The 27,950-nt window shown below is 45.7% G+C and overlaps 1 protein-coding gene across 1 annotated transcript in view; it reads left to right on the top strand.

The window, feature by feature from the left end:
• Positions 1-26,490, top strand: part of CNNM2 (cyclin and CBS domain divalent metal cation transport mediator 2) — a 115,593-nt gene extending 89,103 nt beyond the window's left edge. Inside the window, exons 3-8 of the mRNA XM_063163293.1 lie at positions 4,683-4,820; positions 6,922-7,091; positions 9,972-10,065; positions 12,455-12,520; positions 16,152-16,336; positions 18,533-26,490. Coding sequence (XP_063019363.1) covers positions 4,683-4,820; positions 6,922-7,091; positions 9,972-10,065; positions 12,455-12,520; positions 16,152-16,336; positions 18,533-18,742 — 863 coding nt within the window. The 3' untranslated portion in view covers positions 18,743-26,490. The remainder of the gene's footprint in view (positions 1-4,682; positions 4,821-6,921; positions 7,092-9,971; positions 10,066-12,454; positions 12,521-16,151; positions 16,337-18,532) is intronic.
• The last annotated feature ends 1,460 nt before the right edge of the window (positions 26,491-27,950 follow it).

Here is a 27,950-nt window from a genome sequence, read left to right as displayed (position 1 = left end):
TGCATACAGAACTTCCTTTCAGTCATTCTTCATCTGTGTTATCTGGCCTTTGATCACTTGTTGGCAGATGCTGTTTTTCTCTATGTGTTTTTGTGCAGCACAAGGATGTCTCCAGATTCTATTATAGTAGAAATAATAATTTTAAGTATCTTTAACACTGTTCAGCTGTTCTTTGCTTTTTTTCTCTTTCCTCATGGAAGGAATGTTTCTACAGCATTTGTTCAGGCCAACCCAAGCATCTTCTATCCTCCCTCCAAGCCAAATGCCCAATGAGCACTTTATACTGTGGGATAGACTTATTTTTGCCTGAAATGCTTTCTGTACCTAGTGGATATTTTATCAGTATTTATGTACCCAAATGATCGTGTAAATCACAGTTGTGTTTCAATGTGTGCTGAAGAGTCTAATTACTGTGTAAATCACAGAAGTCCAGTTATATTGATTTCTTTTCATACCTTCACAAATGAATTGTTGGGCTAATAAGTTGCAACATAATGCTTTTGCAGGCTGATTTCAAACTTCCTTTTATTCTCCAAAAAGATCCTGTCTTTATCTACCTTTGAGATATTTACATGTATGTTTGAGGGAAGACACTGCTTATGCTTTCAATTTCCCCCTCTGCCTTGTTTGTTAAAAGAAAACACATAGATCATGCTGTGTTGTTCTTCAGGACAAAAAAAGCTTTGCCCATTAATAGGATGTTAGAGGGCAAGGAAATGAGAATTTAATTTTAATTGTACTACCTGAAGGCTTCCTATATTAACAAAATAGAGCTGATGAGCATTGAGTTCTCTTGAAACTCTCATTCCTGGGATAATTTAGAGGGTGACTCCTGCTAAGTACCATGAAGAACTTCTAATTTCTTTATGAAGCACTGGAGATGATTTCACTGTTTAGACTGAAGGATACTATAGCAGTAAGGGAGAGAGCAGAAATCCCAAGAAACTGTGAGGATTTGGACTTGGGCAGCCAACATCCAGTTGGTTTGGTGATGAGAACATGAATTTACTGAAAGTACTTTATTGTCCATTATATGTTAAGGCAGGTTATTTTTGGTGTTGATATCACAGTGTCACTGTTAGTAACCCCACCTCTGATTCTGTTCATTATTACAGCAGTCTGGCTTGCTCAGCTCGCAGCAAGTCAGCTTGAAACCCTTGGACTGATTTGCTCTGTACTAGGTGTTTACTTTAAAAAAGAGCTTTTGAAAAATTCTGGCAGCATTGCTACACTTTGTTCTGAAGTTTTAAAATTGTTTTGTTTTGCTTTGATGGAAACTTGAAATTCGATGAAATGGCTGACCTTGTGTTGGAGCTGTGCCTTTCTGTTGTTTCCATGAAAAAAACATCAGAACTGTTTCAAGGTGGAAGCAATAGTATATTTGCAGTTTCTGCTGAAAGCTGCTCTCACTGCTGAACTCCACAACTGAATTTCTGCAGGGGTGCAAATAAATGTGTGGTATGTCTTCATGTGGTTCTGTTGTGCTGCGGCTTGCAGAGATGCTGGGAGCAGAAAAATATGTCTGACCCATCAAGGTCTGGGTAGCCTGAGTACTTCTGAGAATGAAACTTTGTACTGGGGATGCTGAAGGGGTGGAGAGAGGATGTTTCTGTCATGACACATTTCAGCCCATGTCGTGATGAAGAGCTGCCAGTGTGTTTGGCTCTTAGTACTGGAAAGCTGTAGCTTTTTTTCGTGGTTGACACACTACAAGAATCTGTCCTGGCTCTAGCCATGGTGGGAGAGCATTTCTCAACTTTCTCAGAGGCCCAAGGGAGAAAGCTGTATGTTCTGTCTTAGACTGCACAGGCTGCTTGTTCATGTTATGCATCAGGCATCAATGTTTAGGATTATTACAGGAGATATCACAACCTAAATTTCATTTTGACTACTCATCCTCTGGAGTTCTCTATCTCAGCCCAGAGTTCATGGTCAGACTTGTTGCCTATGAAGGTCAAGTCTAAATATTTCCAGCACCTACTGAAGAAGTTTGCAGGATTTGTTGATTTCTCACCAGAGGTTGTAGTGAGAGTATCCCTTGCGCATCTCCTTGTTCATGTTGTAGAACCAAACAGCAGCTCAGCACTCTGTGAGCAGAGATCACTTCAGCATGCCAAGGTAACTTCAGTGCCCGCACCTCCATCCCACTTACCGGAGAAAGGACAGACAGGAAATACCTGGTTCAGCTTCAATTACATTGGTCACAATCCAGTCCTCGCTTCTTGTGTCTTAAAAGAAGCTCAGAAGTTGTTTGGATAGCAAAGAACAATTTAAGACCATCCCTTGCAAAAATAAGCCAAAATAATGCTAGTGCCAATAATGCTTAAGCCATGTGGCTCTGCTATAACCATGTAACGTTTTTCTTGAGGGAAGATTTTTGGATAAGCTGCCAAGGAAAAAAAAATAGGGGGAGTTGAAATTGCCCATTATTTGAGTTAGAGCCTGGGTCTCTTACCTTGATGACCATTATGGACAGAAAGATTTAAGGCATTTTCCCAATGTGTGATGCTGGTGTTATTTTCAGGTACCAGTAGTGCCATGTAAAGCTTGCAGTGTTACAGCTCTTTAAAAGGAAAAGCACAGAGATGTTTCTCTGTCCTAGGGCAAGCACTTGTACTTGTGATTTTTGCCTCCCTGAAGAGAGCAATGATGGAGCTCCTTGTGAGAAAATACCTCAGATACAGTGCTTTAAAAATAACATTCTCTGAGCTTTTCAGAAAAAAACAGTTTCTATTCTTCTTATCTCTTACAAGAGGTAGGACCTAGTGAGAGCTTCTAGGCAACTTTTTTTGCTATTAATTTTCCATTGCTTTGGTATGCATCTTTCCTCTAACTGCAAGTACAGATAAGGTCTGTCTCAAACTATATTCCTAAGGCAGGGATTGTTTTTAGTCTGTAGCCACTCCCTTCAGTGTTTTCTATTCCTGCTTTTGGAAGAGAAACTGCAGTCCCTGATGTAGTCCAAGTCTTGTGTAAAGTACTACTAGGGTAAGAGGCTTCTGCTTTCAAAGAAGAAAAAGGACATGGGTCATCATTGTTCTCCATGTGCCTGGGAACAAGTATCTCAAACTTTCTGATTTGCACTGCTCACAGAATACACTTGAGATATCTCAAATAGGCAAATTTCTGTCAGCACAGTATTGCTTTTGAGTCTGTGATAGTCCTGGAGTGGAGTGTAGTCCTGGAGCTTCCTGGGAAGCTGAGGATCTGGATGTACTCATGTCTAAAAGACTGGGTGACTTGGGAAAATCTAGAAGCCTGTAAATTACCAGTATTGTGCATTTCCAAGCCTCAAACTCAACCAGTTTCTGAGCCTTATGTAGTCCGTAGCATTTATTTGGACTTGTAAAAGGCTCCAGATCTCAGGGGCTTCCAATGCATCACTTTAATCATCTTTGCATGTATAACTCAAAATCTGAACAAGCACCTGGGAGTAAGTACAGTTTCACACTGTTAACTTCACCTGCAGCTCTTTGTGGGCCTGCCCAATCCTGTGCCTTGAATCAACATGCCAGAGCTGCCTGCAGTCCCTCAAAAGTCCAGTCATTTTACACCATTTGACTGAGGGGCTGATGGACAAGTAGCTGCAGTGTTCTTAGGATCTTCCCCCTCTAAGGCCCTGGAACCTGACCTGAGTCTCATCTGTGAGGGTCTCACAGGAGTTGCGTCAACACTTGGCTTTCCTGCACTCTGTGGAGCTCAGAGCTGTCTGACAGCATTCTGCTGCTTATAGCACTGCCACCCTACAGGTGGTGCCACCAGGGGGGACGAGCACCCTGCCATCTGAGCAGAGACCTCTTCTCCCTGGAACTGATGGATACCATACCCCAACATACCTGTAGCTGTCCACTTACCTGGTTTCCTAAACATCAGCTCAGGAAGTGGATGGTAATTCCTGCGTTGTTTGTGTCTCTTTTGTGTTGTCTTTCACAAATGGAGATTCCTCACCACAGAGGTTGTTTTAAGACACAGGAGTTCAGGAAGCCAGGATCACTAGCAGGCAAAACCCCATATCTGAATTTCTGAAGCCATTCTGTACTTTATTCTGGCTTCAGTGCTTGTAAAGTGGCCAGAGATTCCCACCTCCAGGCTGCACACCTTGCCAGCTTTTGCTGAAGTTTGGACAGGATTAAAGAAACTGCATATACCAGACATTGGGAATACTTCAGCCAAAGGCATGCAGATTTTGCCACAGCTGTGCAGAGTCACTGAAGCCAATGGTACAGCAAAAGAAATAAGTTATTGTCTATTTCCTCTGTGTACGTGCTGGGAATTTTCTAAGGAATGTATATGTAAAAAATGGCTATCCCAGCTATGCTTGTAAAACAACACCTTTTGATGTTCAGTAGTACTGAGCAGGACTTCTCCTCTCCAGAAGTGCAGCATGCAGAGCTGCTCTGCAGTCAGGTGTTTGCAAGCAGAGACATTCCCCTGACCAGGGTGACAGAGATGTGACACAGGCTGGGGTGCCTGGCTGTGCAGGACAGGGCCCCAGGGCTGCACAGCTCCTGATGGTCGGTGCTTTGGGCTGTGTGATGGTGAGCTGGGTTTGCAGAGGGCTCTGCCTGCCCCTCGTGCTCCGCGTGGCCACCCTGGCTGACCACGGCCGGCGCGGTTCATGTTGGACCCCGTTCTAACAGAAATTGCTTCCTTCCTTTTTTCTCCCACCCTCCCTTCCCCAGCTGATAACAAGACGAAAAAGAAAGTAGCTCATCGGGACAGGAAGCAGGACTTCTCTGCCTTCAAGCAGACAGACAGCGAGATGAAGGTTAAAATATCACCGCAGCTCCTCCTGGCAATGCACCGGTTCCTGGCCACAGGCAAGTGCGGGTTATCTCCTTCTGCGATCGTGCCAGAGCCTGAGGCAGTTTGTCAGCAAAGGCCGGTGAGGTGGGTGGGACAGGACAGGCGGGAAGGGAGGCTGGATTGTGGGGTGACAAATAATGCCACTGTTGTGTTTTTCTTTTTAAATTCTCTCCTCTCCTGTGTTCAGTGTCGGCATGAACCCTCTGAGACATATACCAGGGGTGGACCAGTAACTTTAAATTGGTCTGAAAGGTAAGGATGAACGCCAAGTGCCGCACTGCATGTCTAGAGTCCGTCAGATTAACGACTAGCAAGTACACCCCATTAGGAAGAGCTCAGGGAACAAAGCAAAGAGGACTCAATACTACTGGCCAGCTGGCTGTAATTGCACTCTGGCGCCTTCTCCAGAAAGATGCTGGACTTTTTGCAGGAAGGTCTAAACCTGTTCCGTGAGACTTAATGACTCCAAGTGAAAAACTCTCCTGACACATTTAATGCAGACTGCACAGGTGGTTGAACTGTACTCTTTAAAATGGATTTCTGTCTGGCTTGTGTGACCTCCGTTGATGACTTCAGAGGTTTCAGAGGACAGTTGTCTCCATCCCAGAACACCTTGATGTTTTAGCCCTTGGGTGGGCAGTCTGGCAGAGAGACCAGGGCCTTGAATGGTTTCTTGCGGCTGGTATTGCCTTTCGTCGTAAACTTGGTCCTTTCACCTCAGATATGAGGCCTTTAAACAGGAGAGCTTGTGGAAAAATGCCTTCCTATTGCTTGTGCTGTCTCTCTTTGACATTTAAAGACGTGCCACACACAGGCCTTTCAGACGGTCATCTTTGCTGCCATGTTCAACATAACATTCATGGGTGGAAAATTATAAAGTTGCTTTGTCTGAAGTTTGCCAGCTCCACTTGGAAGTTAGTACTTCCCCTCCTCTAAGATGCAGTAACTGCCTGCCTAGATGCTCCTAGTCTGTCTTCATGCTTTATTGTGCCTCTGTGACTTGAAAGAAATATGTCCATGATCGGTTATCACATCTCAGCTGAGGGGCAGTAATTCCTTAGACGGCTCGGACTCCTACGGCTCATGTGTGCATGAGCGTGTCCTTGGTGAAAGGAAGCAGTTCAACAGGAAGATGTGGATTTAACAGCAAGCAAGGCGTGGTTCATGTAGTGTACAAGACTCGGTGGAGTTCCATAAGCACCTGCTCAACAGACATAGTCTTACAGTGCTGCTTCTCTACTTGTTTTGTGGATGGAAGGATTGTGTAGCTTAAATACAGGTCTGTCGGTGAAGCTACTGCTAAAAAAGATGAAAGCTACCGTTCTGGTTTCTCTGTTCTAAATTGAGAATAGTGTCTTTAGCAGATGATGGGTTGTCAATGGTCCTGTTCTGAAATGAGGTGTTGGGAAAGTTGATCAATTTGCATGTGTAATTCTCGTCGTCCCTGGCTTACCTCTCCCACACAAGGACGAGCTTTTCTGCTTCAAACAGCTCCCGTTGGAAACACTGAAGATCAAGTGGATAGGGATTGTGTTCTGTGTGTCAGGCATTAATCCCACATGGCTTGAACTGACCTGTACTTTCTCACTTTGAGTAACTCTTCCCATATGAACCATGGCAGCTCCAGTTGTGTCTTATTTGTGTAGAACATCTCTTTAGAACAACTTTCTAGGCCCCAAGCAGTAATTAATTTATTTATTTCATTTTAATAAAGTGCAATGACTTCAATAAAAATGCAGTGACTTCAATAGCTTTTAGGGAAGGAAAAAACAAATACAGAGGTTCTCTGTGCCCCAACTTTAAAGCTTTTCAATTTATACAATTCCGTGACTCAGAACTCTCAAGAGGGGAAGACCATCTTTTTCTTTTCCCTTTCAGATGAAGACATGATTCTTGGTTGTTTTGAAAAATGCTTCAGTAATGGAAGTTGAGGTGTTACTGTGTCATTCCCCTCCCTTTACAAATCTAACAGTCTCAAAAGACAGGAAACCTGCAGTTCCATAATGGACCTCTCTGCATCTGTGTGTCTTTTATAAGCAAATGCTTATTAACGAGTATTGCTGACTTCTTGCCAGGCATATGAGGTGTAATGCCAACTTGTATCTTGTGTTATAGAAGTAGAAGCATTTGGTCCATCGCAGATGTCAGAGAAGATCCTTCTCAGGCTGCTAAAACATCCGAATGTGATCCAGGAGCTGAAATATGATGAGAAGAACAAGAAAGCCCCAGAACACTACCTCTACCAGCGAAACAAGCCCGTCGACTACTTTGTTCTCATTTTACAGGTCAGACATGTGGTTGTGTAGAGATATGCAAAACCTTTTATGTCCTTGTGTATCCCCCTCTATGCCTCTTTCAGGTGTTGAAGTTTGTCTTCTTTCAAACATGGGAGGGGAACTATGGCTCCTGGGAGCTGCTCCTGCCTCCTTTGTGACCTTGGCAAGCTTGAGGCGCTCATTCAGCTGCTTTCACCCTCAGTTAAACCAGTTGTGAAGGCACTTTCCACTTTGTCATCTGCCAAAAGCTACTTATGCTTTCACTATCCCAAGGATAGACAGTGCAAAGGGTTCCCCATTGGCATTGCTTGGAAAATAGGGGTGCAGAAAATGCCACGACATAGGAACTTTGCCTGCATACTTATCTGCTGTGCCTTTCCTTTTGCAAAAGGAGGCTTGGGGGTTTGATGGTTTAGAGAAATGATATTTTTCTGTGCAGTTTTGAAGTCAGTACCTGAGGTGTAGTGAGAAGCACAAGTGTCAGTGGGGGCCTTGTGCCATCTGAACTGACGTCACCTCCTGCTACAGCCCAGCAGAATGCAAACCCTGGGAACCCTTCCATCCATGCCTTTATCCTGCCCTCAGATCCCTGCACTCATGTAGCTCCAGACTGGAGCCCTGGGTGGTGTGGGAGGACTGTTTTCTGTGTGTTCTGTACAGGATTGCTTCCAGTGCTGGCATCTCCCAGGTTTTGTTACTAATCAGGAATGGTTGAATGGCTTAGGTAAAGCTTTACACACAAATTTAGTTTCTATCTACCACCGTTTAAACAGGAATACTCCTTTCAGAGAGATTTTGCTGGAATATTCCTTTCAGAGAGATTTTGCTGGAAAGGTTCTTCTCTGTCCTGCACAACTGAAAATCAGTTTTGGTTGTAAAAGCCCAGGCATTGTAGCTGAAATTTTAACACAGGGCTTGAAATCCTAACATGGCCTTAAAATAGAAAAGGGGAGTGCACGAGTTTAAACACTCTGTGATAAACAGTTATGAGAGCACTGGGATATTATATTGTGGATGCAACATAATTCTGATATTAAAAAAATTCTTCTTCAAAAGTTTGAGGAGCCACTGGTAGCTCTTTAACTCCCCTTTCTTACATGCTCAATTGTTACAATCTGAAATAGTCTAAAGGCAAGATAATCCCCCTGATGTAATGCTGCAAAGATGTAAATGGAGGACATGGGAATACAAAAGAACAATCAGTTCTTCCTGTGCTATTTTGCAATCAATAAATATTTATCAAGCACAACATGCCAGGTCTATAATGCATTTGGAAAAGTGAGTGTTGCAGTAAATACATACTACAAAAATGGCAACAAGATTGGTTCTGCCAGGATCAAAAGGGGACAAATACTCTGCTTTTGTTATTTAAAATGGACTTGTACTTATTCTCTCACACTGAGGGACCAAGAATGCCTTCACAGTAAATGCATGCCAGTAAACAATTAAATGTATATCCTTCTTGTGTGTACCCAGTCTTTGCCTGGGTGACAAAACTGTACCTTTTGGAAGGCTTATAATGAAGAAATAAGCTACTTTTGTTTCATAGAGTGAAATTGGTTTTAAAAGGGATTTATATGAAGCTGTTGCTTGTGATAGCAGGAAAGTGGATTTGTGAGGGCACTCTTTTCCTGCCAGGCAGATTTTGTGCTTTTTCTCATCTGGGATAGTTAGATAAAACTATCTGGGATAGTTAGATAAAACTGACTTGGTATTGGGGCTCATGCAGGTTGAGATCATTATCACCTTTCTCTGCCCTTGTCCAGTACTGTGAATTTAAAGGCATGATTATTTATTTTAGGTGGGGCTTAATGAAATAAACACTTAGAAATAAATTCTACTTTTTGGCCTCATTTTCACCCAATTTTGTTCAGATGGTGTTCAGTCTTTGTACACCTGGTATGCACAGTCTGTCTCCCCTTCCCAGCTTAGCCAGAGGAAAAGCATTGTAGATAATTGTTGTTTGCTAGAAATTCCAAATTTTGTGTAGTTCAGCCTGAAAGCTGGATGAGATCTCTTCTGTCTGCAGTGGTGTGCTGTGAGTCTCAGTGCAGTAAGGATGGGTGAACATGAAAAACAGGCCCCAGTGAAAGACAATTATTTTTGGCTACTTGTGTCCCAGAGTGACTGGGATGTTTTACAGCTGTTTGATGTGGTGGGTTCTGTTCTGCAGCCCTGTGTAGGACATAATGTTATACATTTGGTTGAGCCACATCAGGAACAGGTGTACTTGCATGGTAGTGTAGTTTTGTACAGCTTGGGAAGCACTGAGGGTCTTTGTAGGCAGCACTCTACAAGAGAGCAGGACCTTAAAGGTGTTGGAATCTGTAAAACTGCTAGAAATCAAGACCAAAGTAGCCCCAAGGCTTTTTCTTCAGCAATAAGGGCTTTATTTCTGTGGGAATCTTATCAGTGTCGGCAGCCAGCCTCCACACACATTATCTCCCATCTCTCTTCCTGTGTTTGTCTAAGAGGGAATTCTGTGGGGATATGAGCTGTGCCCCAAAATGTCTAGGTGCTTCAAGATCCCAGATGATTGTGCTACATTTAAGCTTGTTTTGCTACTGGGGGAGTATTTTTTCGCTTTGCAGTAAAGGAAAACAGCCTGGCAACTTGGAGCAGAGCAATAGTACCAACCAAAGCTGGGTGGTGATCCTGATCCTGCTCCTCTGCAGTGACTTGTGCTGGCCTCAAGGCATCAAAGACCAGGGTAGCTCAGGGCACAAAGGCCTGTTCCCCTTCAGGGTCTGTCCATTGTTACAAACCGCAGGGACCATGACACTGCTTAGGGGTGTCAGGCAAAACTATCATTCAGGACTCAGATCTGATCTTGTGCCTTGAGATCCATGGTCCCTTTTAATTGCAGCTCTCTCTCCTTTGCCTTAACAGGGGAAAGTGGAAGTGGAGGCTGGGAAAGAGGGGATGAAGTTTGAAGCTGGTGCTTTTTCCTACTATGGGGTGATGGCCCTCACAGCATCACCAGGTATGTGCTCTTATCTTCGGCTTCTGGAACAGTCCTGCCCTGCTGTGTCTGTGGGACTGATTGGCACCTCCTTGCCAGCACAGCCTGCCTCAGTGTCCCTGGGGGGATTGGCCGGTGGTGACACTGGCACTGACTCCAGGACCCAGCAGCTGGCAGTTGTTTGCTAGCTCCCAGAGGATGTGAGCGTTGACTTTAGCAAGGCATGTGCTGGTACTGGTGGAAAGTTTTGTCGTTTTGCTCGTTGCAGGGTAGCAGGGAGTGAATTAATGGGAATAAATAATTAGTGGCAGAGGGACATCTAGTGGTGTGAGGAGCAACCAGCTGGTTAGCTTGGGGACGGTTCTCTTCACCAGTCTCGTGCCTAAAGCTGTCTGGAGAGAAAGGATGGAGCAGTGCCAGAAAAGCAATTGCTCCTGTCCGCTGGTGTGGAAATGTACCTGAGAAATCAGTGAGGGGGAAGAGGTGGTGTCTGAGGGTGAGTGTGAGCCACCTACCTGCACACAAGTGGTAGTCACATGAACCACCACCTCACTGGCAGAGGCTGGGGAATTCTCATATAATCCACAATTATTTCAGCTACATTTCAGCATTTGGTGATGTATTTTATTGCCAGCAGTGTCACCACGTAGGTCTTGCCCTCAGCTGGAAATGTACAGCCCTGCTGGGTGAGCTGGGACTGGAGCTGGTGTTGGCCTTCTGCTGACACTGAGCCACTTGTTCACTCCAGGGAGAGATGTTTCTCGTGCTGAAATTGTGTCCTGTCACAGCAGGGTTTACATTCCACTTGAGGGGCAGCGTGTTTTAATTGTACACTCAGGAGTGCTCCTTTACATGTGTGTACCTGTGTGTGTGTACACTGTCAAATTGTGGTGGAATGGAAATGCTTTTGTGAGTTATGAGTGTAACCTTGTTAGATTCTACAACCAGCAGCAGCTCTCTGGACCTCTGTGAGCTCACTTCTACACACAAGGCTAATTCCTTAATTAGTAACTTATACTTTAATTTAATCAGTAGCTTATACGTTTTGAGATTTGAGAGATTTTAAAGCATGCAGAGCACTGGTTGGATTTTATCTCAGGAGTAACAGCCATATTCGTGAGGAATTGTGAGACATGTACAACTGCATCATACCCTCAGCTTTTGCAGTATGGGCCAGGCATGGAGTCTGGGTGGTCAGACATGGTCACTTCTACCAGGCTTACACTTGGAAATCACCTGTGGCATCTCTGTTTTGCCAGTGTTGTGCAGTTTGAATGTTTTCATGTGTTGTTGCGTTTTGGGTTTCTTTTTTTTTTAATGTTCCTAACTGTCCTCACAACCATTCCAGTTGCCCCAAGTCCTATCAGGTCAAATGGTGTCCTCTTGATATGCCCTGAAATCCATCTTTAATTCCACCATGTGGCACTCAGGAATATGCAGTATTGTAAAGTAATCTCAGCCAATCTTGAAATTACCTTCAACTGGTTGGCTTTGTTCTTTTTTTTTTTTTTTCCTTACCTGTAGCAAATCCCTCATTTTGTTGCCTTTGCCTCCAGGTTCAGGGAATTTGTTACATAATGTCTTGTGGCATTCTGAGATTTCTGTTGAGATCAGCTCATAAAAATAAGGTCCTGTTGCTCTGTGTAGACAGGAAGGTTCAGGGAAAGTACAAGTTATTGTGGAATGAAAGATCCTTCTCTTCTGTAGGTCCTAAATTAATTATACGTGCTTGCTCTCCTCACCTGGAAGATGAAGCCATTAACATTGAAGTAAAACACTAAAACCAAACAACAAAAAACCAAAATAACTCCACAAACAAAACTATAGAAAATAAACAAACACAAAACTAAGAAAAGAGTGAGGCTTTTTTTCTTTAACTGCAGCTGGGGAGGGATTTACAGTAATGGTGAGCAATACAATACCCATCCCAACAGGGATGAACTTGGAGAATCACAATTTTACGTTATATTTTACTGGAAACTTGAAGAGCTATGAACTATCTTTTGGTTTTATTTTTGTTATTTGACTCCCATAAGGAAGAGCACCCCTGAATGTTTTCTGGCTTGCTTTAATTCTTGCCTTCCAGGCTGGAGTGGGCACCACTGCTTCTTTTGAACTGTTTCAAAACATGAGCGTACCTTGATGGACTGTTTGGTGCTGGATAGTCATTTAAAATAGCAAGTGAAAATTATTCACTTGACTCCAATTCCTTGGCCTTGTTTTTTGGTTTATTTCTAAATTTGATTGCATTTTTTGGTTTTGCTTTTGTTTTAACCCTTTGCTTTTTCACAGTTGATTTGCACTTGTGGTTTTAGTTGGTCAGTTTGTCAGCTGGCTCCTTCCCCTGTCGAGTGTGGATAGCTGCCGCCTTTCTGGCCGTGATCTCATCCTTTTTCTCTCCCTCTTCTAGTTCCCTTGTCCCTGTCTCGTACCTTTGTTGTCAGCAGAACAGAGTTGTTAGCAGCAGGTTCTCCAGGTAAATCTGCATGCTTCTATTTTCACCATTCTTGTGACTGCCCTGATGCCATAAAAAGTCAGCTGCAGTCTGTATTTGTCTGACCCCTTTGCTCATTAGGGAGAAGTCCAGCACAGAGTTGTGCCTCACAGGTAGGTATCCTGAACTTTTGTTTATGGGAACTGGTCAGTCATCAAAATGGGAAGAACTAAAAACACTTTTAAGAAAATATGCTTGGTAATGTGTGCTTGTTCTTTTTTCTCATATGGACGCTGGTGGAAAATTAGGAGGGGAGATTTTTTTAGAAGAATGTATTCTCCCCCAAGCTGAGGCATAAAAAATTCTGAAGAAAATGCATTTGACAGAGGAGAATGTATGCTGCTAAACTGCCATAAAAGGAAAAATTATTTAATGAAAGTATTTTATATTCTCATATGGGTAAATTCTATGGTTTGTATACAGTCTGGCCATTTCAATTCCTGGAAAGCTTTGAGCTTTCTCTCAGGGAGGTTAATGCCAGGGACCAGCACAGTGATCTGCTGAGTGGATGGATTTGCAGTGGAATGCACAAGAAGGTTGTGGGAGGACTTTCTGGTTCCTGTTGTGATTTCCTTGCTCTGTCACCAAGCTGACTGGCACAGAAATTCCTTTGGAGAGCAGAGACCAGCAAGGGAACAAACTGGGCCAAAAGAGCTCTGGGATGTGGTTGAGAGATTGTAAATTGGGAAACATCAGGAACTGAGCTTAGCAGACACTGCATGCATCAAATGGTTGGGAAAATGGAAACCCATCAAGAAAATCGGTAGGAAAGCAGAATCCTAAAGTATTTTGGGCCACAGTGAGCATATGTCTTCCTTTTGAAGTTTTTTCCTTTTTTTTTTTTTGACTCTTTCCCCAGAACTAAAAGCAAACAAGATTATGATATGCATATTTAAGTGAAGCATCTCTCAAACATTAATACATATCATGCATTTTATACACTTTCACCATCTGCTTCCTGCATTTCACCCTCTTTCTTTAACTTTAGAAAATGTATTTCATTGTTAGTCCCTAAATTATCTTCATGCACATTCTGAACAAGCTACAGGTTGTTGCCTTGGAGGGGATTTTTTTCATGCCCTGTTACTTTCCTGCTGCAAAACACCAAAGAAGGGGGAGAAATTTAATCTTTCTTTGATGGAAGTACGTGATGTCTCTCCTTTAAGCTTGGCAACTTTGATTATCTTTCTTTGCTTGGTTCTTTTGTTTTGCCAGGTCTTCTTTTTTTACTTTTGTTTTTCCTTTTCCATTCTGCAAATATATATATACTTTGCACACGTTGTTTCCAGTATAAGTGCCAAGCATACTTTCATAGCTTTTCCCTCAGTTAAATAAAAAAAATTACAAAAAATGAACAAGGGAAAATAATAGTGGGAAGCATCTCCTTTGTAAGGAACTGATAGTGTAAGCCTGGTCAACGTGGTACCAGTTTTGATGAAACTCAGACCTTTTGTTAGGTGCTTATGAAAATAACCCTGTTGTTTAAACACAGATTCACAATACACTTGTACTGATGTCCATCTTGCGGCTTGTGCTCTTTTTCTTCTGTATAGAAAGGTGAGGAGTATGGGAAAGCCTGGGTAGAGAAGCTCTAACATGGATCTGCCTGGTGTTTGTCATCTGTTCTTTCTGTACCCTTTCCTCTTCATCATCTCTCCCCCTGAACTGAATGCAATCCAGAAATCATTTTGTTTTCCTCACATTTTTTGAAATCATACCTTTTTGTTGTGTCCTTTTGTCTCACCTCTCCCTTATTTTTTTCTTATAATACTTTGCCCTGTTGCTCTATATGCTTTGTTTTTTATTAGTAATGTACTATAATATCCCTGGTGGAAAGAAAAGGCAGATGCAAGTCACACTAGTGTCAAGTTGTTCCAGATGCAAGCCTTTATCCCAAGCAGCAGTGAGGCTGTTCTTGTCACACACAGCCATATTTTGTGTATACAGTGGGAAGGAGAGCAAATTCATCCAGCCTTCACAGTTCCTTGTTCTGCAGTGGGAATTTCAGCATCAAGCCCTCTGTGCAGGTAGAGTTTTGGCTCCTGGCAGCAGTTGCTGCAGCCTGCTGTGGCTTTCAAGTTGGCAAGCTGGCACAGAGGAAAACCTTGCAAGGCTCTGAGTGCTTCCCCCTAAGCCTGCAGTTGGTGTTGCCATAGGGACCTGTACTAATTCCATGGTGCAGAAATGGTGGGGAAATTATCAAGCTGTCAGAACCTGTATTTTTTTTTGGTTCCCCTTTTTAAAATGGCCAAGAAATACAGCATCAGAAGGATTTTAAGTGGGAATAAGAATCAGGGCAATTCTGCATTCTCAAGTGTTAGGTATAGGAAGGACTGGATTCAGGGACGTTGAACAGGCTGTGTCATTTGGACAAGGAGATATTATATTTCTAGTGATTAGGTAGCAGAGGTAGGGTTAAATTTAAGGGAGGTTTTTGGGTTTTTTTAAGAAATAAAATTATATGTAGATAAGTCTTCAAAAAGGAATTTGAAAAGCTTGTTAAGGGTATTTTGTTGATCTGCTCAAAGAGACTTTGTATCTTAAGATTATATGAAAATGATCTTTCAGTTTGAGAATGGGGATCATGTGGTGAGTAGCATAGTTTACATCAAGTTTGAGTTTGGGCTGGCTGAAAGAGTTTGAAGTGCATTAAATTAAAAAATTCAAAATAAAAAAATTCACTAATTCAAAAATTCTCTGGTCCCAAAGATAGTTCTTTGATCAGTATGTACTCTGTGTGTGCCCAGGGAGCAGCCCTTCTGCAGGAGGCAGTCTCTCTTAGGATGTATTTCTGTCCTTCTATCTCCTGGGTCACTGTGTGGGTGGAAGCCATGGATGCAGAATGTCTGTGGTGTCCCAAAAGCACGTTTGCTTTGGATAGACTGTGTCCAGTCACACTCACAGGGGACAGCTGCGAGGTCTTCAAGTGAAACCCTGCGGGATTTAAAGGCCAGTGATGGAAAATTATGTCTGTAGTGTTCTCCTTTCCTGGACACAGATTCTTCTCTGTAGTGTGGACTATTTTGTCTGTGTCACTGGCTGGCTTGGAGTTTGCTTTCCTTCATTGAGGTTTTGCCACTTCAAGCACTGAGAGGAAATGTTGAAGTAATTGTCATGTGCACTGCACTCTGGTCCACTGAGGACTCTGTTTCTCCTACTGAAAATGTCTGCTCTAGCTGAGGGAACAAGGCATATGTAGGTACCAGGTGAAATAAAAGGGGATAAGGGTCAGGTGGGACTGACTGTGGTTGAAAGTAACAATGATTAAGCATGGTCTGACTATCAAGAGCTCCTGTAAGGGAACCTTGGGAAGTTACCTTTCTGTGGTAGTTTCTGCTCATCAGCTGAGGCACTCTGTTCTCAGGGCATGTCTGTTGCAGCATAAACTAGTACAGGTTTGTTTAGGGCATACTCAGTGATGCTGACTACCAGCTCTGGACTGAAAATGTACCATTTTTCAGGATAATTTGGTTGTTTAGCCACATATCTACTTATGAATGGATTAAGCATTCACAGTTTATTTATGCTACATCACAATTTATTATGTCCCTTTGAAACTGGTGACTTGAAAAGTTTTCTACTTGATTTAAGAAATCTCTTGCCTGTTTCTTAGCTGAAAACAAGTCCCCACCTCGGCCCTGTGGCTTGAATCACTCAGACTCTTTGAACCGGAGCGATCGCATCGACGCCGTGACCCCGACGTTGGGGAGCAGCAACAACCAGCTGAACGCCTCCTTCCTCCAAGTGTATGTTCCAGACTACTCAGTGAAAGCCCTCACAGACATTCAGTTTGTCAAGGTAGGAAAAAAGCTAGAAAGACCCTGCTGGAAAGTCGGGCTTGGCTGGTAGGATGGAGAGCCTGGGGAAGGGAATTCCCTCTAAATTCTTCTGTGAGTAAATAGCATTATGAAAGCAGCTGTTTAAAGTTACTTTAAACTACTTTTTTTCCAATATCTGCTGTCCACTGATTTGTCTTCACTGTTCTTCTCATTTGGACTTGTAAGTAGGCTGGTCACGTAATTTTCTGGATTTCAGGTCCTTTGAGGAAATATTATAAAAATAACCTCTCTGCTTTTAGTCAGACCTATCCTGGTGAAGCTTTTGGAGCCATCTGAAATGGAGACCCTTCATTATCAAACTGTCCTTTTCTAAAGGATGAAACATTACTGTTGGTTGCAGTTTTTATTCACTTCTGATTTTGGTTTCAGTTTGGGGTTCTTGATCTTACTTTCCGACTTGCCATCCTTCTTCTGCTTGGAGAAGTCTTGGACATTTCTCTTTATCTTAACTTCACATGTATTAGGCTCATGTCTCATACTACCAGTGAGTTGCTGCATGAAATACAGCTCTGTCCCCCAGCATGGAGCATCCCACGCTGAAATGTGTGCGAGTCCTGTGGGAGAGGAAATCTAGCTGAGCTGAGCAACAGCTAATGCTGGCAGCAATTCCAGCCCAGCTGGGAGTCCAGGGAAGCTGATGTCCCATGGCCAGAAGTTGACATTGATGCTTTTCTTAAATTAAGTGATGTTCACAGTTTGTTTTATGCAACTCAAGTGATTTAAGAACTTAGCTTCTGTTAGTTAATTCAATGTTAAGGATGTGGAATAGGGTAGACATACTAGAATGCTAAACTGAGTATTCTGTAGCCAAATTTTAAAAGGAGAGTAAAGTCTTGCTGTCAAAACTTTGAGATGCAAGCGTGCTGGTCAGTGGTTCAATCCTTCAAGGATTACATCAGTAGATGTTTATCACTGAGCAGTTGGTTCTCACTACAGATTTCAACGGCTGATCTGCTGTACAGAGCAGCTGCTTACCCTATGCTGGTTTATGTGAAGTCCTTCCAAATCTCACTGTGTTCAGCAGCTAATGAATGTTAAACTGTCCTGGTATCTCTGCAGACAGACTTGCACACCTCTTCTTGCATCACTCTGCTTTACACATAGGTCAGAGTACTCAACATTAGTGTTTTCACTGTGCCACATGGTCATTCATTCAATTACTACCTTGTAAAACCGGGGTTGTGACCTGCTCATGCATGTTTGGATTTTGCTTTTGGAATTGTGACCTGGTCCATCTGATTCTGTCCATTTCCAGTCCCTTTCTTGTGTTGCTACTGAAATTTACAGTTTTCTAAAAGTCATTTCATCTCTTCCACCTTCCTGCCTGCCAAGATCACCCACTGCTGTGGGCTCATGGGGCTGCCAGTGCACATGCATCCTGCTGCCTGTCCTGGCTGAGAAGGTTGGCCTGGAGTTCACAGGGCTGATTGCTTGTGGCTCCAGGAGGAATTCTGCCCTCCACCACCACATGCAGATGTTCAGGGGCTCTGGGCTTTCCTGTCCCTGGGGCACCATGGGCAGTGTCACTCTGTGCTCTAGGCCAGCTCTTGTCATCACTGCTCTGCTGAGTGCAGACAGCTCTTGCAGAGACCAGTGGAAAACTTCATGGGTTGCTAATTTGGACTCATCTCTATGGGCATCCCAGTGTTTCCTAGACTCAAATGTCCTTATGTATAAGGCTGTAGCTCCTGCTGTGTTTGCTGGCCTAGACAAGAGCAGGAATGCTTGTATTCTATACTTGTACTATAGAGCTGGCTTGGCTCTATAGGGACACTTAGAGCCTCACCAGGAGCTCACTGAAGCTGGGAGAAAGGCTTCATTGATCTCTGGTTCTGGTCCTAAAGGTGTGCATGATTGGAGGGAAATGGAGGTCTGATTTAAAAATCTCTGCATAGGAATAAATCCCTGCCTTTGAACAGCATGGTGATTGCACAGCACTGTTCTTCCACCCTCCCTGGAAATGTCACCATGCTGTGGGTGTTGAGCTGGGGTGCTCTAGGCTTGCAAAGCGCAGGGATGTTTTATGGAAACAGGTAAAGAGGGGTTGAAGTGTGGTGATCTGGAAAGGGAGGAAACTTTTATCTTCTCAGTGTGCTCCACAGGAGACATAGAAGTGTGACTGACTTCTTTTGTTTCTTCCCTGTTCTTGGAGCAGATCTCAAGACAGCAGTACCAAAATGCCCTGATGGCATCCCGGATGGACAAAACACCTCAGTCCTCGGACAGTGAAAACACTAAAATCGAACTGACTCTTACGGAGCTGCACGATGGTTTGCCAGACGAGACAGCAAACCTGCTGAACGAACAGAACTGTGTGACTCACAACAAGCCCAACCACAGTATGCACAGTGAAGGAGCCATCTAGGAGCTGACTCCCCACAACCCACCCATCCCATCTCCTCAGCAGGACCAGCCCTCGCTCCTTCCTGCCTCCTCCCCGAGTGTGAACACCGTTAGTGTGTGCTTGCAACACTGCTGCATCCAGTGTTCTGAGACCAAAGACTTTTGCGTCCGTTCTGGGAGCAGAAGAGGAAGAAACAGGAAGAAGGAGCAAAGAGCAAGAGAGACTAAAGACCCAAACGTAATTTGGGAATGGTGAGCCACCCCTGAGAACGATGAGAATTCTTCTTGCAAAGTAGAATTATGTTTATTTTTTATCTGTACTTTTGATCTTTGTTGGGTTTTTCCTCCTCAAACACATATGGGGAAGTTTAAAAGCTCCTCCATTATTTTTTCAAGAGAGATCATGTTTTTAAAAAGTATTTTGCAGAGTTTTAAATTGTTTCTGTCCCTCATGAACCTCAAATGGGCTCTGTCATGGTTTTTGTGAATTGGCTCCAATGTCCTTAGGCCTCTTCTCACTCCTCTGTGGTCCTTTTTGTTACCCTGTTGAAAAAGTTAGTAACTGGTACTTGTATGTTATTTGTGTCCTAAGAAGGAGCAAGCTTCAAGGAACCTCTGGCTTCAGCCACCTGGAGGACCAAGAGATGATTATTACATTCTTGCAGTTAATTTTCAGGGAAGGAGTGGTTACTTTGGTATTTAATAATGTTTCAAATTTCAGCAGGTTTCTTTGTTAAACAGGCAAAAGCATTGTTACTCTTACAGTTTTGTAACCTCCAAAATCTTTGTGTATGTTGAAGATAATACTGGGGGGAAGGAATTAATTAGCAAAACCGCAGTCACATGAAATGAAAGCCAGGTGTGATATTCCATAGTGAAGTAACTGGGTGGTTTTTCATTGATGTTCCTGCCAATTTCATGGTGAAGTAATGTGTGAGCCCTGAGACACCAAGTCTTTAAACACTCCCAGGCTGTAGCGGTGTGTGCACCGTTCCCTTGGCCAGAGCAGATGGTGCAGACTTTGCTGAGTATCAGAACATCAGTCCCCCCTGTAATCTCTAATATTAACACAGAAGATGCTGCTACAATTACAGCCAAAGTACGTGCTCCAGGTGACAGTAAACCTCTGCCAGTGCAAGGATGGGCACTGCTGAGGAGCCAGAACCATCCTCTCCTCTCCAAGAGCTGACAAAACTTTCCAGACGCGAGTGTATTGCACTTCAGGGATTCAGAGAGGTTCATTTCCAGGCTGTTCCCAGCCACATGCATTCCTTTGAGTGGATTCAGTACATTTCCTTCTCTCTTGCCCCTTTTAACAGCCATTGTAGGGATTACCAAGCAGAGCAGAGAGCCTCCCACCTAGCTGCCACCAGTGCAGGGCAACACCTGCCTTGGGCAGCAGAAACCAATTCATCCAGCCCAAAAACCCGGATGCTGATTTGGTCTTAGCAAGAGGCACCCTATGGCAGTTGTGCATCACCCATTTCTGCAGATGGAGTCGAAGTCCTCAAATTAATAAAAAAAAAGAAAGTTGTCTCCCCCAGTCCTCTCCTCTTCCAATGCTGTCTCAAACAAAATGTGAACATCAGTATCTGGATTGATCAATCAGGCTTTGTGGTTTCTCTGCTTCAAGACTCTGCTATGGCCCCTGGCTATGTAGCATTTCCCTTTCTTTACACGTGAATAATCTCTTTGGGGACATACAAAGAAGCCCCCAGCCCCAAACACAACTGCCAGAGCTCTCTGTGCCTGCAGGCCTGCCCCATCTCCTGCTTGCGGGCTGTGGAAGGCACTCGCTGCAAGTTCCCGTGGTCTGTCTGTGTGACTGGTGGCTGGAAAGGTGCAATATTCCATTGCAGGATCTCCCCCTGGGAATTGGAGTGTGTGGTGTCAGAGCCAATTGGGTTTGCCTGTCTCCCTCCTCCTCCTCTCTCTTCCATCTTCTCAAAGCAGCCCTGATTTTTGCTGTCCATCCCTATGGGAGCCACCCATGAGGATGAAGTCCCTGCAAGGGGCATAGAAATTGCACAGTATCCAACTTGTGCACCCAGTGAGGAGGAAACAGGCCCTCCAAAGCCTTGCTCTCACATGTAGCTTTTTGACTTTTCCCATCCAAAAGTGTTTCCTTAGCCTCCATCCCACCCTTGCTCTGATGTGCACCAGCACTGCTGAGAGCACACGGCTTGACAGCAGCATGGGCTGGCCTAAGCCTTGTGCCTTCCCAGAGAGCTGCCAATATTGCACCTTTCTCACAGAGCAAAATGTCCAGATGTTACAGCGTTTGTCCTTGGTGAGGGACTCATCTCGCCAGTTTTTATCTAGTGTTGCTGAATGTAAAAGTTTGTTGGAAGTGTTTGACACGGTGGTGAACTTGAGGTGCAGTATCCGTTTTGTCAAACCTGCCAAAGGAGGGAAGGCTCAAGTCAAGGCAGCTCTCTCCAGGATGAGGTTGCTCACTGGATCTGACTTCTGCTTCTTATGGCAGGTTAAGGATTTGTTTCAATGTCTGTTTCCCTTTTTAAAAAAAAGAAAGAAAAAGGTAAAAAAAAAAGAGTGCAAATTTTTCCAACCAAAGCCATGTGATCCCAAAGTGAATACCTCCTGCTTCTGCCCATGCTGCACTGTTCCAAATTGCAGGCAATTTTTTGCATGACTGTTTTTCATCATTTGTATAGATCAAATAATGAAAAGTGAAATAATTTCACTTAATTTCCATAAAAATAGTTGATTATAGATGCGTTTCATATGGAAAATACGTACCTGGCCCAGAGGGGTTAGGAGCTGCTACTACTAATTAGCTTGAAGAACAAAGCATGGTCCTCTCCCTAGAGGGGAAAAAATCCTGTCTCCCTGTTCTCAGGGTATTTAGAGTTTTACTGTTTAACAAATGCAAGGAGTTCCCAGCCCTCCTGGTGGGAACCATCTCGGCAGAGGAGCCCTGTGCCCAGCTCAGGATTCCTCTGAGCATTGGGATGGCGTTTGCCAATGCCAGGGCTTGGCTCTCCTGGCTGCTGTGGAGATGCCAGGGCATCACTCCGTGCCCTTGCAGGGGTGCCCTGCCTGAGCAGATCTGTCCCCTCTGCCTTGCAGGGCATGTGGATGCTGTGCTGCAGTGCCACGAGGACACACAGCCCGTCACCACAGCGCAGGGCACCGGCTGGTGGCTTTGGGAATCCTTGGACTTGACCTCAGACCTTGGCCAGGCTTTGACTTGTAGAAAGGATACTGCATCTTCCTATGTCAACTCCTGCTGCTGCCTTTGTTCCCCTCGCCCGTCTGCCTCTGGGTGCAGGCAGCAGGGTGGATGATGGCCTGTAGGCCGGGGGAGGCTGGGAGGGCATCTAGCCATGGTTTCTACTGTCAATACAATTTTGCACAAGAGTTCTTTGAAGTGAGGTTTTCAACACTAATATCTTAAATGCACAACTGTGAATTATATCTTTTACACTCCTGTTGGTTGAATTTCCTTTAAATGAAATGAACCTGAATCTGTTGTAACTATGATTTATTTTTTTAAATTCTGTGTATTGCCAAATCTTGTAAAGAGTGAAGGAATGTTCTTGCTTTCCAGTGAGAATCTTTCTCCAGATGAGACTGACTCTGGTGATGTGGAGATCATATGAAGCACATTAGTTCTGAGAGGAGAGGGGCTCTGTGGGGAGCAAACCAGCCTCAGCCACTCTGTGCCGCAGGCTCAGACCCTTTGGAGTTTACAAAGTGCTTGTTGTTTTATTCCCAGCTTGTCCACTCCCTGAAATCCCAGTGCAGCTGGAGACTGCTGCCCTGGAGGAGCTCTGGATGGGTTATCCCACAGTGGGATGAGGAATGCTGGCAGGGTGTCTGGACTGGCTGTGGGCAGGGGCCCCAAGGCTGGTGTGGCAGGAAAAGGTGTTTCCCCCATCCAGATGCACCAGGAGAGGAAGCTCCACAGGGCAGATCCCTCTCCTCACTACTTCTCCTCCAAACCTGTGTCATGTATAGTTGCCTCTCACAGTTTTTTCACCCCTGTAAGCTCCTGCTCCAGACCAAGCAGGAATGGGGTGATGGTTGAGACCTGTATGGGGGCAGCTGGGGTTGGCTGCTGAAGGTGTGCAGTTCTTGGGCCTGTTGCCAGAAGGGTTAGCCACTCATTCACATTGTGCTTGCTTTTCTGTTCCTCCTCTCTTCTCCTGGACTCACTTCCTTTTTCCTCACCACTGGGGGCTTTTTTGTTTGTTTTTCTTCTTTTCTTTAAGTGCCTTTTTGTGTGGGTGGAGCTGGCAAGAGCAGGAGTCTCAGGATATGGCCCTTTGTACCCAGAGCTGGAGAAAGCTCAGGGGTAGCAGGACAAGTTGCCCTGATGGCCCACACACATCACCCATTGCTGCTTCTCAGCTTTCAGGACCCAGCTTGGATGAGGATGAGATTTGGCACTGGTGGTGTCAGGCTTTGGTTCAAATCAGCTCAAAGAAAACCAAAGAGGTAGTTTTGTGTGAGGGGCTGCTTGGGCAGCAGTGGTGCTTCCTGTGATCTCTGCAGAGCTCAGCCAAGGGGTGTGGGGGTGCCAATGGCAAAGAGCAGCCCTTTCCTCCTCACGAGCATCCTGTGTAAGTATCCTACGTGATGGAGAACACAGCCACATTGTCCAGGACCCCTTGGAACATGCATCTTCCTTGTGCAGAATTATGTTCTCTATAGAAATCATTCCCACATGAAAGATGTACCATGTTTTATACAATGTCTAATACACACATCTGTGGTTTTAAATCTAGTATCTGTGTACCAGTTGTCAAGTTATCCAGTGTCTGGATTACCAATAGAAAACTGGGGCTGGGGGTGGGGAAGGATGCTGCAGAATACCTCTTGTGTTGCTGACTTGAGGCTTCATCCCAAAGGTGCCCACCCAGCATTGAGGGGTCCCTGTGCCCACACTGTGCCCTGTCCCAAGGCAAGAACCCTGGCTGTGGTGTGGTACAGCCCCAGCTGTGCTGCCTGTCCCACCACCTGGCTCTACACTGGGGCTCTACATAGACCCAAAGAAGTACCTGTTCCCTGGATACTGAGGGTTGGTTTGGCCCAGCAGTGACATGATGAGTTTAACCAACACAATCAGGCATGGATGGGAGAGCAGTCTTCATCTGACTTAGCCAGCAGAGGGGACAGGCTCTGCACCGCAGGCTGGGCTGGGCAGCTGCCCTCATCCCTGCATTTGGTCCATCAGCTGCAGGTCTCTTGTTGGTGTGATGTCTGTGGTGATTTTGTCCTCACTCGCACGTGTGAGCAGCACAGGGGACACGGACAACCATGGCTTTGTGCAGAGCCCCCTCAACAATCCTGCTTGGTGTCTTACTCTTGTCCTGGAGCCTGGCTTCATGCTGGGTTGTGTTCCTCTGGGGCCAGTCTGGGGGCTGCACCCAGATGAGGAGATGTTGTTGCTGTGGGTCCAAGGTGGTACAGTTGAGCTTTTCCATCTGGTGTGTGCATATTTTCCTGAGCTTCAGGGATGGGAAAGGATTGCTGGAAAGCTGTCTCCAGTCAGTGGCACAGTACAGGTGGCAGATGGAGTTGTTTTGCAGGTTGGTAGCACTGAATTCAATCAAAGAGATGTTTTCTTCTTGTTACCTGAGGTCAGACTTTCAGCAGTTCTTCACGTTGGAAATACGGTACTCAAAGCTGCTGGTCTTCTGTCTCCAGCTGAAAAACATCATTCTCCTCTCAGGTTTTGCCTTTGGGCTCTGTTTTCCTCTGAGCAGGGCTGATCACTAGGATCCTGCAGTGCTTGGTGCCCTGGCTGCTCTTGCTCCTTCAGTGCAGATTTCTGGCCAAGGAAGTGCTTGGTGTTTGATCCTCCCCCAGAAGCAGAGGTTTGGCTGGACTCGGTACAAGTGGCCTGTCATGGAACCAGGCTAGAGGTGTGTCAGCTGTTGTGAGCCTGAAACATGCAAAGGCTGCAGGTGGCTCCAATGCTCCAGGAGGAGATTTGATTTCTTCGTTGTCTTCTCCAGAAAGCAGCATGGCAGTTGGTTGGTAGCAGGATTTGTTGGGGAAGAAGGGCTTGTCCCAGCATTCGGTGCTTGGTGTAGCAGTCTAGCATCCCTTCTCAACTGTTTGCTGATCAGAGCTTTATCATAGAAGGTGGTGTTTTATCCTCTGGGCATCGCTGTTGAACCAAATGCTTCCAAATACAAGTGAAAAACTAGTTGGTGTCAGATGCCTTTAGGTGGAAGTGCCAATATGGAATGCATGTCCCAAAGATCACTGTGGGAGAGTGAGGGTTCCTGATGAGCTCCTCCTCTCACAAGTGCCAGCCTGGCTGGGCCTGGATCAGCTCTAGTGTCATTCCTGCTTTAAAGTCTCAGGTCCAGCAGGCTGGGCTGGGCTGGGCTGGGCAGGGCTGGCAGGTTTCTACCCACGGTACGTGCTCTGTCCTTCTGCATTGTGCTGGCTTGGATTCAGCAGTGTGGCTGCTGTGACAGCTGTGTTCACAGCACAGCTGCTCCTCTGCTTCACTCACTGGGCTTTAACTGAGTGTTCAGGAAGGCGAGAAGGAGGGGCCATGCTGCAGCCATTCTGTCTTCATTTCTCACACTGAGGGTAGGAGATGCTACTCAAGGGACTCTGCCTTCCTCAGAGATCTCATGGAATTTGGAGAGTTGAATCCCCCCAGGACCCCAGCAGCAGTGCTGTGGTCCCGTTTCTCCATGTTCTCCTGAGCACAAGGGTGGCTTACCGGTAGCTCAGGGTCAGGCCCTGCTGAGGGACCTCAGAGTTCTTGGCATTTTTTTTCTCCAGCAGAGCCAGCCTTGACACCTAAATCACTGGGCAGGTGCCTGGATGCCAAACACAGTGAATCTGAAACCCCAAATACTTGAGATGTGTTCCTGGAAGCCATGAGCAGCTGGTGCTCAGCAGCCAGAGGTCTCGCACCAAACCATTCTCCTTCCTGGCTGCCCTGAGCCCTGCCCTGGCTGCTGCTGGCTCGGCCTTGGTCCCCCCATTCCAGAGCGTGGTGGCTCTCCCTTTGCAGTGCATTTTCATGGCTGTCTGATCCCACTCCAGCCAGCTCTTCCCTGTGTCTTATTTGCCATCGTGTGTGGTCTTTGCGAATTGTATCATATTGTACATGACTTCGGGTTTCCAGAGTTGTAGTGTTCTGACTACAGTATTTCCGTGTGTGTACATAAACCTGAATAAGCACAACTGAAATCCTGAATGAAGTGTATACGTTTCATATACTGATTGTCATACAAATTAATTTTATAATTATTCCAATTTTGTTGTAGATTTCCAATCTTTCCTATTTATTTTGTACCAGATTTATGTGTATATTTTGTGATTTTGTTTTAAAGCATTTTGTTTATTTCTATTCTTTTTAGATAAATGATGATTTTTTTTTTCTGTTGAACATTCCAGTTTATGCATTTTTCCCTCCTCTGTGCTCTCCCCTCATTTCCAAGGGACAGATTTTGGCATGTGGGTGGTGGGGCTGATGTCTGTGATCCTGTACCCAGATCTCTCCTACTGGCACATGTAACAGTCTTTACTCTCCACTTCAGCTGCCAAGAGCCGCAGAGAGGCTGGATCTTGTTCCTTTAGAGGCAGGTGTTGCTCTTCGCTTTGGTGGGTCTGGCCTCAAGACCAGAGGACTTAGCTCAGTCCTGGAGCTGGGGAGGGCTGTGCTGGTCAGGGGCTGGCTGGGAAGCTGGTGGCAATGGCAAGCAGCTGACTTTCTGAAGTTCCCTCAAGAGTGAGGGAGTTTTTCTTTCAGTAATAAAAACCCCTTATTTACAACCTGCTCTCCGTAGGTGGTGTTTGTCTCTGGGCGCAGATGCCGTCTGTCTGTCCGTCCGTAGCGCGTTCCTGCCTGCGGCCGTCACCAGGGCTCTGCAGTGAGGGATGCGCCTGGGCATGGCGGCGGCTCCGTGGGACGGGAGAACTTTGGTGCAGTGAGTCGGTCCATCCCCTGCACTTAGGTGCTGCTGCCTGCTCCCCTCGTGCTGGGGTTTGGCAGTGGAGCTGTGTGGAGCCTGCAGCCACAGAGACGTTTCTGAGCAGGAGAGCGAGCCTGTGCTTAGGCCCTTGCTCACCACCACTTCAGCTCACACTGGTGGAGGAACAGCCCTGTCCTGTGTGTCACATACAGCCCTGCCCTGTGCCCATATTGTGCTTGTGCCATCCCTCAGCCTCTCTCCTCTTCACAGCTGTTCCACCCAGCTGCTCTCCCTGCCCCCAGCTTTTGTCATGCTCAGCTCTTGAACTTTCAGACCCTGGGTCAGCAAAATGGGCAGAGGCTGCTCAACCCTTGTGGGGATTTTTGCTGCACCCAGTGCAGCCTCTGTCCCTGCTTCTGTGCTGCAGGATGGCCCCATCCCTCTGGACCTCCCTCACCATGACATATCAGCAGGACAGAGAGAGTGGCAGGTCCTTGAGGACTCCTGCTCCCCCTGTGTGTGCCTGTCCCTGGCAGCTGGTGGAGGGTGGTGGGATGCTACAAGCATGATGGAAGTAGGATTAATGTAGAGGCCAACTTGAGGCTGGCTCTGGTGGTAATGAGCGGCAGGAAGGAGGAGCAGGATAGAGAGAGCCCAGGAAGGGAGGGTGTAAGAGGCCGGGTCCCTTCAGGGAGCTGGGAAGGGTTTTGGCTGCTAGGCCCAGACCACTGTGGCAGCAGGGCAGGAGCAGTGCCCAAAGCTGTACCCAGGGCTCCAGCAGTAGCTCCTGCCATGGCCAGGCTCTGCAGCCAGTGGCCCACAGGCCTGGTCTCCTGGAGGGAAAGCTCCCTTGTGCAGGGCCAGGGTGGAGCGGTGGCTCTGCAGTTACAGTTTCTTTATCCACGTTTGCCGTGCTGGGGCTTCAGGCCAGAGGTTGGAATGGCTGCTGCTCAGGGACTGGCACATGTTTACCTTCCATCATGGTCAGGCATATCCTGATTCAGAGTGCAGCTGGGCCTTGCTCTGCTGAGCGAGGAGATGGCTAAAGGAGGAGGAGCTGGGAGCAGCTCTGATGGCTGGGACCTGATCAGGAGTGGCAGTGCCCAACACACAATATCTGAGGGCTGTGGTGAAGGGCAGTGAGCCTTGGGTTCCTGCCTCTGGTACGGATTGGTTTGTGCAGCCCCTGTGAGCGCCCTCTGGCTCCACAGAGCAGGGGAGGTGGATGTGAGGTGGTGAGGAAAGTGGGAGAAAGCAGAAATCAGGTCAGTGAGAACTTGGGACAGGGCATGAGGCCTGTTTCCCCATGTTCTCCTTGCT

This window comes from Melospiza melodia, chromosome 9 (genome assembly GCF_035770615.1).
Source record: "Melospiza melodia melodia isolate bMelMel2 chromosome 9, bMelMel2.pri, whole genome shotgun sequence".
Lineage (NCBI taxonomy): Eukaryota > Metazoa > Chordata > Aves > Passeriformes > Passerellidae > Melospiza > Melospiza melodia.
Note: the sequence above shows the minus strand (reverse complement) of the source record. Positions and strands in the feature narration are given on the sequence as shown.